The sequence below is a fragment of the Lynx rufus genome, unplaced genomic scaffold, assembly GCF_022079265.1.
Source record: "Lynx rufus isolate CCGP_SWC_20201006 ecotype Redwood Valley unplaced genomic scaffold, mLynRuf1.p SCAF_7, whole genome shotgun sequence".
Classification (NCBI taxonomy): domain Eukaryota; kingdom Metazoa; phylum Chordata; class Mammalia; order Carnivora; family Felidae; genus Lynx; species Lynx rufus.
Window position 1 is genome coordinate 123,706,372 of NW_025814889.1, and position 15,721 is coordinate 123,722,092.

Genomic DNA, 15,721 nt, shown 5'->3' on the forward strand with positions numbered 1-15,721 from the left:
TTCTAAATTCTGGTTCAGACATCTCGCTTCTATCTGTGTTGGTTAAATCCCTGGCTGTCATTTCTTCATGCTCTTTTTTTGGGGGGGTGAATTACATTGTTTTGCATTTTGAATGGAGAAAAGGAATTAATTAGGTAGGAAAATTAAAATTAACAAATTAAACACACACACACACGCACACAAAAATCAAATAAATGATGCTAGATCCTAGGTGTGTTTTGGTCTGGGTGTTGAAAGTGGTTTGACAGATTAGAGAAAAAAAGGGGGGAAAGAAAAAAAAGGAAATCATTTGAGAATTTGAAAAAGTGAATACACTGAAGTAGACTAAAATGAGATGATGGAAGTAAAATAGAATTTGAAAAAATTTACACAAACAAAAATATAGGAAAGAAATTAAAGACAAATATTTTTAATAAAAATTGAAAATAAAAATGAATTTTTTCTTTCTGTACTCAAGAAAAGTAGTGTAGGGGCGCCTGGGTGGCTCAGTCGGTTAAGCATCCGACTTTGGCTCAGGTCATGATCTCACGGTCCTTGAGTTCGAGCCCCGCGCTGGGCTCTGTGCTGACAGCTCAGAGCCTGGAGCCTGCTTCAGATTCTGTGTCTCTCTCTCTCTGACCCTCCCCCATTCATGCTCTGTCTCTCTCTGTCTCAAAAATAAACTTTAAAAAAAATTAAAAAAAAAAGAAAGAATAGTGTAAAAGAGAAAAAGAAAGAAAGAAAATTGAATACATGGACTTGCTAACATATTGAGATAGGACTGAAATTACTTCGTTTTCCCCTTGAAGTCAGACTATGTAGCTCTTTATAGTTCATAAACTAAGTAGGTGGTGAGACTTGTTGTTTTTTTTTTTTTCAACGTTTATTTATTTTTGGGACAGAGAGAGACAGAGCATGAACGGGGGAGGGGCAGAGAGAGAGGGAGACACAGAATCAGAAACAGGCTCCAGGCTCCGAGCCATCAGCCCAGAGCCCGATGCGGGGCTCGAACTCACAGACCGCGAGATCGCGACCTGGCTGAAGTCGGACGCTTAACCGACTGCGCCACCCAGGTGCCCCGAGACTTGTATTCTTGAAGAGGGAGGGTGGTTGGCCCTGTTGGGAGGGACTAAGTGTAACAGCTCTGTTCTCCACTAGATGGCGCTGCTAGCACACTGGGGTGGATCATTGCGGCACTCAGAGGTGCGTAGGAGCATGCGCGGGAGTAGTGAAAAATGGCGCCACCCAGCCACCCAGTCTGTTCTCCCCGATCAGCAGTCACGCACCCGTCCTCTGTCTTCAGCTTTCGTCCACTTCCCACTCCTTCACTGTCCGTGACCAAGCCCCAGGCAGTACCTCTCTCCTGAGTTTTGTCTCAGATGCGGCTGTTTTCCCCGGCCCCTTACTTCCAAAGGACTGCGGCTTTGACCCGTTCCGTCCCTCTGCGAGAGGGTCTCACTGAGTAATGGCTGAATGAGCAATGGCCGAATGTCGGCTGCACCCAGGAACGCTTGCCGGACTCTGCTGTTGCCGGTGCCCCGAGACTGCGGCCAGGTACCAGCCCGCCCCAGAAAAATTTCGCGAGATAATGTCGCAGCAGCTTTTCAGGGATTATGTTAAATCACAACACCAGGCTTCACCCTTAACGACCTTGTTCCGGCACCAGCGAATGTGGCCATTCTCTGGGGTCTGCTGGCACCAGGTGGCTTCAACAATCTCTACCAAATGTCCTTCCAGCAGTGGAACCGCTTTTCCCCAAGTGGCCCGAGAACCTCCCGGACCCCACTCTGCCCCTGGGGATTCGCCCTTCCCACCAGAGCACCGCCAGGTATGGAGCTGCGGAGTTGCAGCCTTCGCGCTCCCCTTGTTCACAGTCTTAATGGAATTTGAACCCTCTCCTTTCTCCCTTTTTAGTTTAGTCCCTGCGGCTGTTTCCAATTTTCCACTTTCTCTCCAGATGCTTTTGGGGAGGGGTGCTTTTCCCGTATTCTCCCTCCCCTCTCCACCTGCAAAAGCACCTCTCTTCCCACGGCTTCTTGCTCCCCAAGTTCACCTCTCCACGCCGCGTACTTGCTGAATTCTTTGGTTCAGGTTGTGCAGATTGTTGTGTTAATCCTCCAATCAGTTTTCTAGGTGTGTAGGATGGTCTAGCGTTGGTCTGGCTGTATTTCATGGACGCGAGATACACAAAATCTTCCATGCTGTTCCACCACCTTGGCTCCTCCCCTCTTTTATTCTTAATTTATAATTTTCATACAGTAAAACCCACCCTTTTCAGTCTGCAGTTATAGGAATTCTGACAGACCTAGTTTGTATAAAACCACCACAATTAACCTAGAGAAGAGCTATTCAATTCCCCCCAAATTACCTTTGCTATCAAGTCCCCCCACCCCTCATCCCCCAAGTCCTGGCAAATACTGATTTGTTTACTGTGCCTGTAATTTTACCTTCATGTCATACAATCGGAATGATACAGTGTGTGCCTTTTGAGTCTGGCTTCTTTCACTTAGCATAACGCATCAAGGTTTGTCTGTGTTGCTGTCCGTGTCCGTAGTTCATTCTTTTCTAATACTTCATAGGCTGTCGGGACCTGGCTGCAGCCAGTCAATCCATTCACCAGCTGGGAGACATTTGGGTTTGTTTCCAGTCTGGTGCAACTAAGAATAAAGCCGCCATTGTGCGCATGCTTGCACAGGTTTTTATAATAACCTAAGTTTCCATTTCACCTGGCAAAATACCCAGAAGTGGGAGTCCTGGTTGTATGATCAATGCATGTTTCACTTGGTAAGAAACCGCCCGGCTGTTTTCCAATGTGTGTGTGAGACTTCCATTTTTTAGCGTCCTTGCTAGCAGTGGATAGAATCAGATTTTTGAAAAGCTTTTGCCATTGTGTGAAGCGGCATTTCATATTTTAATCTGCATCTTTTCATATGCGTATTTGCTACTCATCTATCTTTCAAGTTGTTTGCTTTCTTGATTATTGAGAGTTCCTTAAATGTCTGAGATACAAATCCTTCATGTAATACGTGATTTGTAAATATTTCTTCGCAGTCTGTAGCTTGTCTTTTTTCTCTCCTAACACTAAGTTTTGATGAGCAAAACTTTTGTATCATATTTAGATACATATTTAGATAGTGTCTTTTGTATCATATTTAGAAATCCTTGCCTAACCTAATATCACAAAGATTTTCTTTCATCTTTTCTTCTGGAAGCTTTATAATTTTAGGAATTATGTTTAGGTGTATCATCCATGCAAGTTCATCTTTGTATATGATTTGAGGTACAGATCAAGTTTCGGTTTCTTACATATAAATACCTAATAATTCCAGCATTGTTTCTTGAAAAAACTATCCTCTCCTCATCGGATTGCCTTTGGACTGTTGTAGAAAAAGCTGACCATCTCTGTATGGATCTATTTCTGGACTCTCTATTCTGTTCCGGTGATCTGCGTGTATATATCCCTTTGCCATACCACACCATCAAGATTACCATATCATCACACTAAGTCATGAAATCAGGTAGTATAAGTCTTCCAACTTGGTCATTTTCAAAATCGTCTTGGTCATTCTAGCTTCTTTGTTTTTCCAGGTAAAATTTAGAATCATTTTGTGACTATCTACCAAAAAGCCCTGCTAGAATTTTAACTGGAATTACATTGAATCTATAGGTCAGTTTACAGAGAAGGGACTTTTTAAAGTATTGAATCTTTTAAACTATAACCACACTGTATTTCTCCATTTACTTAAGACTTCTTTTATTTTGTTAGTGTTTTATCAATTCATCAATTTTATCAATTTATTTTGTTATTTGTTTCTTATTGATATTAGCTTGCAGATTTTGCACAATTTTTATTATGTTCATACCTAAGTTCTTGGTTTTTGGTACTATTTTTAACGGTATATTCTTATTTCAATTTCCACCTGTTTCCAACTAGTTTATAGAAATACAATTGATTTTTGTGTATTGATCCTGTATCCTGAGAACTTATTAAATTCATGTATTAGGTCTAATAACTTTGGGGGGATTCTTTTGAATTTCCTCTGTAGACACGTTGTCTAAGAATGGAGACAATTGTATTTCTTCCTTTCCAATATTTATGCACTTTATATCTTTTTCTTATTTTATTGCACTTGTCATGATGTATTATCTGTTTTGTACATCGTTGGATTCAGTTGGCTACAACTTTTAGAATTTTTTAATTTTTGCCTTAGATTTTTTAAATAACTTGTGTGTCTATGTTCATTAGAGATGTCGGTCTGTACTTTTCTTATGATGTGTTTGTCAGGCTTGGGATTCAAACTAAGAATGTTCTGTGTATATATGGAGCTGGGAAATGTTCTCCCTTCTTCTTTTTCTTAGAAGAGTTTTTGTATAATTTGTATGATTTCTTCCTTAAATGCGAAGTAGCATCCACCAGTGAAGCCAGCTGGCATGGAGTTTTCTTTGTAGGAAGGATTTTAACTTCAAATTCACCTTCTCAAATAGATAAAAAGATGCAGATCTGACCCTTTTAAATAAGAGAGGGAACCAAGAGAGGTTAGATTGGAAAAGTCTTAGATCATGTGTAGTTCCAAGAACATTTGGTAAAGCTGATGGGGAGCACTCCAGCCAAAGTCACCCAACAGAGGAGTCCTCCGTTTTGCAAGAATGGACCTGCCCTGGTATCGCTGCCATGCACAGGCATGGACCAGAAGCAGTGGCGGGAGGTGTGGCCTCATGAACAGGATGGTTGCTCGCTGGGAAATTACGCTCCCACAGGGTACACCTGAGAGGTATACGTTCATAGCGACTCTAGCCAGAGAGGAGGGCCTTGGGAAGCTGCCTTTATAACAACCACCCCCCCCACCCCCCAGGTGATTAGAAACAGCGGGTCCAGTGAATCACTCTCAGAGGAACACCTGCTTAAATTTTTAAAAAGAAAGGCTGGGGCGTCTGGGTGGCTCAGTCGGTTAAGTGTCTTGACTCTTCTGCTCAGGTCACAATCTCACAGTTTCGTGGGTTCAAGTGCCCTGTGAGGTTCTGTGGGCTCACCTTGCAAAGCCTGCTTGGGATTCTCTATCCCCCTCTCTCTCTGCCCCTCTCCTGCTCGCATTCTTTCTCAAAATAAATTTTTTTAAAAATTTAATAAGTGAAAAGAAGGGCTTGCTAACTGTCTCCTAAAGAAAAAGGAAGCCCAGACTTCTTGGACACAGCATCACAGTCTTGGGAACTGGGATGAGAGAAGCAGCCTAATTACTCTGGCATCAGCCTTTGGCCTGTAGTTATATTCTCAGAAAATGGCTCTGCCCTGTTTTCTGCTCTATGCTTTTTTAATGTTTACTTATTTATCTTGAGAGAGCGAGAGAGAATGGGAAAGGGACAGAGGGAAAGGGACAGAGAGAATGGGAGAAAGAGAATCCCAAGCAGGCTCCCCATTGTCAGCACAGGCTTGATCTCACAAACTGTGGGATCATGACCTGAGCCAAAATCAAGAGTCAGACCTTAACCAACTGAGCCATGCAGGCGCCCCACTGCTCTATATATTATCACAAGGCAAGGGCCGAGCAGAAGGGACACCCAGAGGTTGGAAGAGTCATATCTGCCTCAGAGGAGGGTCCCAGAGAGTGTGTTTGAATGGGGGGAAAGGTACAGGCAAGGTGAGGAGGGAAGGGCATGCCTGGGCCGTGGGAGGGACAGAAGGAACGGGAGATGGGAGAGGAGGTGGCTCATTGCAGGGAGGAAGCTAACGAGCAGAATGCGAGCGCGGGAGACTGGGATTCTGTCGTCATTGCCCGCAGATTAAAAATGCCTTGGAGAGAGAGCATTTTTGCAAGGCTGCACCGAGTACTGAGTCCCAGGGCTGAGGATACCCTGTGTGCTTCTGAGCCAGCCCAGAGGGCAAGCTACGGGTCACTCAGCACCTTGCACGCCTAGCCATAGGGAAAGGCACAGGGGCCACAAGAGGGAGACTGGCAGAACTGGTCCAGAATCTTCCTGGTCCTGCCCAGAGATGCGCCCGGTTCCCAAAACACCACCTCAGCCCCAGAAGGGCCTAATATCAAAAGAAAACGTTAGAAGAGCTATTTGATGGTCAACAATCTATGGAGACGCTCTCCCAGCACCCCTTGCTCGGCATTGTGAACGCAAGTGGGTTTCAGATGAACTTCAAAGTGTATGCCTGGCACCTGCTTGGTTAGACCCTCAGCCTTCCTCTTCATCCCCAACCCCCACTGCTCTTTTTAGGATAAAGACACAATCTTTAACAAGGCTCTTCTTTAATAATGTTGCCCCCTATTGAGACCAAATCTAAGTCAGCTGGGCCTTTGAGGGTTAGGTTTTTTGGTGACTGCCAGTAGGTGGATTGAGGAAAGTTTCCCCCCTTCCCCGCCCTGCATTAGCTTTATCCTAGTTTGTAAACCAGTGTTTACCTGATGGTCTGTTAATCCCTGACTCTCTCCCCACCAGACTGGTAGGACCATGGAAATAAGGGACCGAGTCCTGATTCAAATGGGTACCCAGTGATTTAGTCCCTGAGTATTGTTACCTATCATAGTGCTAATCTGAACGAACAGAAACTGGAGAGGATGGGGAGCATCCTAAATAACAACCACCATTTATTGAGCACCTAATATTTCCATCCCTACTGCAACCTGCCAGGAAGACACTTGAATGGAATCTCAGAGCCATGCATTGACTTTCCCAAAAGGGTACAGCTAGCAAATGGTCATACTGGGGCTCAAACCCAGGAGGTTTTGACTGCAGTGTCCAGGCTTTTTCATGACACTATTGAATCTCGTGTAGCCGGTGCCCCAGCTGGTGAGAGCAGCCCAAACCAACATATTCGTTTTCAAGGTGATTTATAAATATTCGCTACATGTCCGTGTGTCTTCTCTTTTGCTCACTCCATGAACATTTCTGTTCTCTGTGCTGTGACGCTGGTACACATTGGTGCTTGATGAGTACATAGGATAGTGACGGATGGTACAAGTGCAGTAGACTCTGGGGCACCTGCCAGGGTTCGAAGCCTGGCTCTGACCCTGTAGTGGGAAGGAAGACCACAGACGCAAAATGTATAAGCTAGACTCTGTAGGTTACCAGTATTCTGCATGCAGGAAAGAGACAGGGGAGCCAGGGAGAACACCAGCCACAGGTGTGAAACTACACTCTCTCATCTCCCCATACCTACAAGTACCACTGCTCTTTTATGTTTTAAGTTTATTTATTTAGAGAGAGAGGCGGGGGGCGCCTGGGTGGCTCAGTCGGTTAAGCGGCCGACTTCGGCTCAGGTCGTGATCTCACGGTCAGTGAGTTCAAGCCCCGCGTCGGGCTCTGTGCTGACAGCTCAGAGCCTGGAGCCTGTTTCGGATTCTGTGTCTCCCTCTCTCTGCCCCTCCCCTGTTCATGCTCTGTCTCTCTCTGTCTCAAAAATAAATAAACGTTAAAAAATTTTTTTTAAATAAATAAATAAACTAGAGAGATAGAGGGTGGGGGAGGGGCAGAGAGAGGGAGATAGAATCCCAAGCAGGCTCCGCACTGTCAGCATGGAGCCCGATGCGGGGCTCAAGCCCATTAACTGTGAGATCATGACTGGAGCTGAAATCAGGAGTCCGACGCTTCACCGAATGAGCCACCCAGGCACCCCTATAAATGTTCCTTTAAAGAACTAACCTAGTGACTCAAATGAGCCATCGGGGTCTCTTCCGGAGAACTGTTTCTCTCAGTAGATAAAAGTCTCTTTCCAAGAACCGTTTTTCATTTTCTATGGATGCTGATTTCTTGGAAGATACATGGCAGAGCGAGGTTGTGGGCTTTGTCAGTCGGGGTTGGAGAGGAGGGAGGGCTGGAAAGTGGACACTTCAGGTGCAGGAGGGGTGAGTCCCTCATTATCCCTTCCTTACCAGCTGGGTAACTCTAGGCAAGCCACACTACTACCCTGTGCCTCAGTTTCTTTATCTAGAAAACAGGGCAAAAGATAGGACTTAACCTCAGGGGATTACTTTGACCAGTAAATACGTGCATCCGTTATTATTATCTAGAACCCCATGTCATTTGCTATTTTGTGGAAAGCATTTGTCCTGCCAACTTTAATTTGGGATAATATTTGATTCTGCCTCATTCACACAAACACATTTCATGACCATTGCATGATTTCTGCTCGGTGTTGGCTGGTCCCGACCACTTATTTTAATGGTCAGACTCACCCAAACTGACATGAAATCCATGCTGACTCAGCACTCAAGGTGCAGAACAATGGCAAGTATAAAAAGAGAAAGAGGGGCGCTTGGTGGCTCAGTCAGGTAAACGTTCGTCTCTTGGTTTCGGCTCAGGTCATGATCTCACGGTCCGTGAGTTTGAGCCCCACATCAGGATCCACGCTGACAGAGTGGAGCCTGCTTGGGATTCTCTCTCCCCTTTCTCTCTGCCCCTATCCCACTTGAGTGCTCTGTCTCTCTCTCTCTCTCAAACTTAAAAATATGAAAGAAAGAATGAAAGAAAGAAAGAAAAAGCTTTTCTACCTCATTACAGCAGTACCTTCTATCACTTCCCATTACTTTAAATCCTCTATTTGATTTTGGGCATTGCAGTATCTGACTTTCTAGCTAAATGTCCCTCCCCACCAACATGTAATATAATGCTTGGCACATAGTAGGTATTCCCTGAATGATCAGTCAATGACTGAATTCCTCTAATGTCTAGAAAAGCTCCAATTCAGGTCTAGTATAGCCCAAAAGTGCAAAGTCCATGCTTGTTTGGAATTAGCTTGTGAGTGAAATCAAAATTCTTTTGCCATATGAAGCATTTCCTTAATTGGCACCAACCTCCTATTAACCCTCATCAACCACCACTTCTCCCAAACCCCAACAACCAAGTTCCAGCCCCAATAAACTTTATATTATTCCCAGAATAGGTTGTGCCCTTTTACAACCCTGAAGCTTGGTACTTCCTGTTCTGTTTCTGAAATGCCCTTCAGAAGGTCATTTAAGCATGGCCAACTCCTTCTAAACCTTCAAAACCCCAGCTTGAATGATTCCTCCTCAAGGATGTCTCCCAGACTTCTCAAGGCAGGATCGATAGCTCTCATCTCTGGGCTCCCTCAGTGCCCTGTGTAGAGCACTGAGTAAGAGGCCTGGCTTTAGAGTCCTGCTGAGGGCTGAACTAAATTCCCAGCTTTGCAACTTATAAAGTGTGAAACCTGGGGCAAGGTACATGGCCTCTCTGAACTTCAGTCTCTTCATCTGCTAATCAGCACCAAGAGCACCACCTGAAGGTTTCAGTGGGAATAATTTAATTAAAAAATTATAAAGTATTGGGGCACCTGGGTGGCTCAGTCGGTTAAGCGTCTGACTTCAGCTCAGGTCATGATCTCACGGTTCATGGTTTCGAGCCCCACATCGAGCTCTGTTGCTGACAGCTCAGAGCCCTGAGCCTGCTTCAGATTCTGTGTCTTCCTCTCTCTTTGCCCCTTCCCTGCTTGCACTGTCTCTCTCTCTCTCAAAAATAAATAAACATTAAAAAAAGAAAATTATAAAGTATAAAAATTAAAAAGCCTAAAGGATAGCAAATGCTCAAGAAATAGTAGATAGTCCAATGCCTTCTATCACAGCACCTGACTATATTGTGATTCATACTCCTTTGTGTGAGACTGGATGATGCCAACAGGAGTTTTAATTATTCCTTATCCCTGGCCACTAGCACAGGACCTGGCACACAGTAGGTGCTTACTGCTTCCATGCAGAATGCTTTGTGCGGTCACAAACGAGTGAATCTGAGACTTTTCATTCCCTAGAGTGCCCGGGAGGTGCCCGGTCCCCCTGCAACGGCAGGGGCAGTTGTGCGGAAGGCATGGAAGGAAACGGAAGCTGCTCCTGCCAGGTAAGATCAGAGACGTGGTCTCCTCCCCCTTCTCCTTTCCCGTGGTCCCTCCTTGAACACCTGTACAACAAGTGGGGTCTCTAAGAAATAGCGAGGTTCGTGAAAAGAGTATACGATCAGCAATAAAATGACCTCTTAGGGGCTGGAGACCTTTGAGAGAGTCAGTTCACTGCTCGGCCTTAAGTGCATCCATCTATAAAATGGGTTTGAAAAACATACCTATGTAATTACATCTGTTGAAAAAGTGAAGTGAGATCATCTATGTGAAAATATTTTGTGGGCCTCTACAGAGCTGTATAAATTACTGTCTTTGTTCCTGTTAATAATCACCACTATTGGGGCGCCTGGGTGGGTGGCTCAGTCGGTTAATCGTCTGACTTTGGCTCAGGTCATGATCTCACGGTTCATGGGTTTGAGATCTGCATCCAGCTCTGTGCTGACAGCTCAGAGCCTGGAGCCTGCTTCAGATTCTGTGTGTGTGTGTGTGTGTGTGTGTGTGTGTGTGTGTGTCTCTCTCTCTCTGCCCCTCCCCTGCTCATGTTATGTCTCTCTCTCTCTCTCTAAAAAATAAAATAAACATTAAAAAAAATTAAAAAAACAATAATCACCACTATTGGCAAACTACTCTGTGGTCACTGGGTCTAAGAGAAGAAAGTCTTTTGTTGTCCCATGAAAGTGACATGCTGTGAACTGCAAGCCTTAGATAATTTAAATACAAAGAAATTCCTCTGAAAGGGATGGACCTCAACTGTCTTCAGAAATGCAAAACTTGGGGCGCCTAAGTGGCTCAGTCGGTAAAGCGGTAAAGTGCCTAACTCTTGATTTCATCTCAGGTCATGATCTCACAGTTCGTGAGTTCGAGCCCCGTATCAGGCTCTGCCCTCTCAGCACAGAGCCTGCTTGAGATTCTCTTCCTCCCTCTCTGCCTCTTCCCCACTCATGCACATGCTTTCTCTCTTTCTCTCTGTCTCTGTCAAAAATAAAGAAAGAAAGAAAAAAAAGACAAGAAAAGAAATGCAAAACTGAGAGAGTTTTCATTTCCCTCTTGAGTGAAATTAACGATGAGGCTGTTAGCATTTACCCTCTGGTTGTATCTCTGGGCTAACAAAGCAGTTCCCTTCGGAAGTTCTCCAGACTCTTAGTGAAAAGTGAGGCAGGGATTAGTCTTCACGTTATAACATAAAACCAGCAAAGAATAAAGGCAGAAATAGAAGGAGCTTCAGGAAAGCACAGATGGAAGATACAGTCGAGAAACAAATGTTGACCAGAGCATCAGTGAGAGATCCAGGGCTTCCCGGGACATAGATCACTTGGGTCTCACGCCATCTGCCTGGGTGTTCCGCAGGACGGGTTTGGGGGAGCGGCCTGTGAAACCTGCACGGATGACAATGTATTTGGACCCAGCTGCTCAGCAGGTATGTCTGATTTTTGTGTAATCAAATGCATTCGTAAAGGCTGAAGATCAAACATGGCTTATGCAGCTGAAGGATATGTCAAGTGGCCTCAGAGAGGCTATTCTTAGGGAGGACTGGGGGGAAGCATCAAACAGTTATGCAGAACTAAGTCTACACAGGCAACACCAAGAGTGGACAAAAATGCAGTCTTTGAAAAGAGAGACAGTGTTTTCTGTGGTTTTCGGGGACCCCTCGCCAGAGATGCCTTCTGGCAAACTTGGCAACAAATGGTTTCCTCTCTCCAGGTTCCAGGATCCAACATCCACCTGTTGCCTGCCCTGGAGGTCTTTCTGGGTCCTGGTCTCAGCACAGACCTTCTCCCCAGGAGCCTCTTCTTCCACGATGGGCCTCACCACACTCTGTCCCTTCCTTTTGGGGAGTTCTCAAATACCTGAGGTGATCGAGGATTGTGGGCTCCATCTTGCAGATTAAACAAACAAACAAACATAACTGACGCTGGCTTGTCCACTCTCTTGGTCCCCGCCCCCCAGAAGTGGACTCTGAGACAAGGTAGCAGATTTGTCAGGTGACCCCAGCAACACTAAGAAAATGGCACGGGGGAAACAAAGGGTGTGTGTCCCATCAAGCCAGACAAGTGTGGATGCTTGGAGATTAATGCCCTGGGAACAGGGGCATCAGTGTAGAATAGTCATCTGAGAGTCATCCCACCAGAGGGGAGCGGGAACCGCAGCATGGTAGGCAGACTGATGGCTTCCGCAAAGTGTCCATATCTAATCCCTTGGACCAAGGAATGTGTTACCTTACATGACAAGGGGACTTACGTTTGCAGAAATAGAGAGATTTTCCTGGATTTTCCGGGCGGGCCCACTGTACACAAAGGTCCTTAAACGTGGAGGAAGAACACAGAAGGTATAGTGTCAGCATGATGAGAAGTGAGAAAAACTCCACCAGCCTTTGCTGGCTTTAAACATGAAAGGGGGCCATAAGTCAAGCAACGTGGGCAGCCTCTAGAAGCCAGGAAAGACAAGATAACAAACTGATTCCAGCATGGGGCACCTGGGTGGCTCAGTCGGTTACACGTCTGACTCTTGATTTCAGCTCAGGTCGTGATCTCAGGGTTGTGAGATCGAGCCTCGAGTCAGGTTCCAAGCTCAGCACAGAGCCTGCTTGGGATTCTCTCTCTCCCTCTCTCTCTCTGTCCTCCTCCACTTGCTCTCTCTAAAAAAAAAAACAAAACAAAACAAACAAAAACAACAAAAAAACCAGCCCCCAATGGGCATTTGGGCAGAGCAGCCTTCCTCGGAAGGGCTCACAGGCCTTACTGGAAGTTGGCCGCAATGCACACAATTAGTAAGGCTTAGAGAACGTGGGCATGGAAGGGACCGTGTCTGCCGGATTCAGAGCCTCCCAAAAAGGATATGTCCTGTAGCCTTTCTCCAACACCACCTTGGTTCTGGCCTTTATGGAAACGTCAAATTTAGTAGGCACGGCTTTGATTCAAATATTTTTTGCAAGAAAACCTATGCACATACATAGACATCTCATCCCCATACATTTGCACTGCGTAATAACTTTGACCTGAAGCAGCAGAGGTATTGTCTCCTTCTAATCCATGGTTCCTTGAAGGCAGGACTTGTCTTTATCTCCAGTACCTCCCACAGTGCTGCCTGATGAGTAATTGAAGGAGTGTATAAACGAGTGAATGAATGAATGAATGAATGATCTAATTCACTCCAACCACGTTGTCCTGACCCACAAACTTGATTTTGAGAGGCAGCATGTAGAGATAATTAGAGCCTTGGCTTTACACTCAGACTGGCTTCAGCCTAGGGCTTCTAATTGTGAGAACTTTGTTTCCTAAGCACATTCTCGGTCTTTGTCTTCATCTGTAAAAATAGAAACAATACTGTCTCCTTCAGTGTTATTATGAGGATTTAGTGAGATAATCAGTGTACAATATATGTTAGCAGTTATTAATACCTATTATTTCCTAGTGGCCCCCAATCTTATGTTTTTGTTCACCGACCACTCCATAGATTATTTCATAAAGTGTTGGCAAAAACTAATTTAAAACAGACGTTGGTATTCAGTGTGTTTTTAACATTATATATTATATTAAGGGAAATGTCTCCCAAATTGGCCCTTCCTTACCATAATACTAGGATCTGAATCACATATTTTAAATAAATATTGAAATGGAAAGGGAAAAAAAATAGCATCCAACACTGTTTACTTAACCAAGAAAGCCAAGTACGGTTTGGGGGTGAAAATTTGGAAAGAAGATGAGTCCATGGTGCCTCCAAGAGTTGGTGCTGGTTGATGATACAAGGAAATTCTAAACACTTCTAAAGAAAGTGTCCTGCCTTCACACCTGTTTGTGCCGTGGAGGGAGGGAGGGCAAATAAGCGGGAGAAACAAAGGGAGGTGGATCAGGAACCTAACCTGACGCTCAGGGAAAAAAAGTCCAAGCTCTAGGTTCCAATCAACAGAACTTGGGAGATAATGGAATGTCCTGAATCTGCACCATCCAAGCAGGTGTTGGACATACATGGCCACTGAGCACCTGAAATACAGCTAGTGCAATGAAGAACTGAGTTTTAAATCTTAGTTCATGTCATTTAATTCAGATTTGAATAGCCATGGGCTGCCTGGGGGACTCAGTTGGTTGAGCATCAGACTTTAGCTCAGGTCATGATCTCCTAATTTGTGAGCAAGCCTGAATCAGGCTTGCAGCTGCCAGCCCAGAGCCCACTTCACATCCTCTGTCCCCCTGTCTCTCTGCCCCTCTCCCCCTCCTTCTCAAAATAAATAAATATTTAAATATGTATACATATGTGCATTATATATATAACACACATACATATTATATAAAGAAAAATAAATAAATTTAGATAGCCGCATATGCCACACGTGGCTAGTCTCCACCATATTGTATGGTGCAGCTCCAGAACATAATGGTTAAGAGATCAGGCTTTGAAATCAGACTGTCATGAGTTTGAAACCACCCCAAGCTGCTGTGTGACTCAGGGCAAGCTATTTAACCTCCCAAAGCCTTCTTCATCTATAAAACAGGAATAATAACACCTGCCTGTGGGACTGACAGTGTAGCAAAGCCCTAAGCAGCAGGTCACAAACACTCACTCAATGGAAGCACATAGGCAGTGAGGACAAAATCAGTCCAACAGTAAGCAAGCCATGGATGGACAGATGGATGGATGGATGGATGGATGGATGGATGGGTGGATGGATGGCTCAGTGGTGGCTGGTCCTTTTCCATTAACCAGGACAAGAGCAACTTACAAACTTTCTCAGCTGGGCCTCCGCTGGGTGCCAGTGTTGTTTCATCCAGTGAGGCACTGGTCCCATAGCGGTGGCAGCTCTGTCTGTAAGTAGGACGGCTCTATTAGCCACAGTTTATTTTTAACACTGACTTTAACCTGCTGCCAGAACCCTCTCCTATCCTGCTGTTTATTAGTTTAGAAATGATTTAGAGTCACATCAGCCGAGGATTTTTATCCCCGCTGCCAATGCCCTAGCCTGCTCTGTGCCTCTCTCCTGGTTAGTGCAGATTGCAAAGTCCACTTTCTCCAACATAACCCTCAGATTGTTCCCACAGCTGTGTCACGTTCATAGCAGCAGCTAGCATTTGTGGAGCACCTGCTATGCACCAGGCAGTGTGCAAAGTTTGACATGCAATGGTCTCTCTGGATTCCCACAACTGTGCGAGCTGGGTTCCTCATTTTATGGAGAAAGAAGCAGGTTTCTCAAGGTCAAGCAGCTATTTCAGGGGCAGAAGCAGAATTTGGCTCCAAATATCTGACTCCAGAGCCTGGGTGCCCAAACACGGCACTGTTCTGCCCCTGGTGGTCTACCACACATTAGACCCCTGACAATGATATTCTAAAGAGGAGACAGATTCGCCAAGGAGCTGGAAATGCAGGTGACAGTTGTGATCTGTAACAGGATGCTACAGGAACACGGGGGAGCTAGCAGCTCACTCTGCCAAGTGGCATAGCACTGAGGGCTTCAGGCACAGTCCCTCTGACCCAAATGGCCAGAATTTCGACACCTTTAAAGTCACACACCCCAAGTTTTTTCATGTCTCTAAAGATTTGCTGACACCAGTTCAAAAAATTCCAAGGACTCTTTGAAAAGACATATCAGAATCCCTCCACCACTCACTTCTCCTTCCCAGGGACACTTTCTTGGCAATGGCTGGTGACCCTGCAATGTGTATCAGACATTCCCCAAGGCTGTCCTTGCCTGGTCAGTTAATCCAGTACAGAGTCTATACCAGAAGACAGGACACAGGGAGAAGCTCACAGCATGTAGCCTAGAGGGAAGCTTAGTGACAAAGACAGCTTTAGCAGTTAGCATCTAAGTTGGGAGCCTGGGCTGAGTTACATTCAACTCCGCCTTCTGCCTCCTCGCCCTCTTCCACTGGCTACATGACACTCAAGACCTTGAACCTCTTA

General features: G+C 45.2%; 1 protein-coding gene across 1 annotated transcript in view; it reads left to right on the forward strand.

Moving 5' to 3' along the window:
• The window catches only part of STAB2 (stabilin 2), a 165,309-nt gene that overhangs the window by 20,018 nt on the left and 129,570 nt on the right, over window positions 1–15,721 (forward strand). Inside the window, exons 4-5 of the mRNA XM_047066788.1 lie at window positions 9,746–9,831; window positions 11,177–11,246. Of these exons, the coding sequence (XP_046922744.1) occupies window positions 9,746–9,831; window positions 11,177–11,246 (156 nt within the window). The remainder of the gene's footprint in view (window positions 1–9,745; window positions 9,832–11,176; window positions 11,247–15,721) is intronic.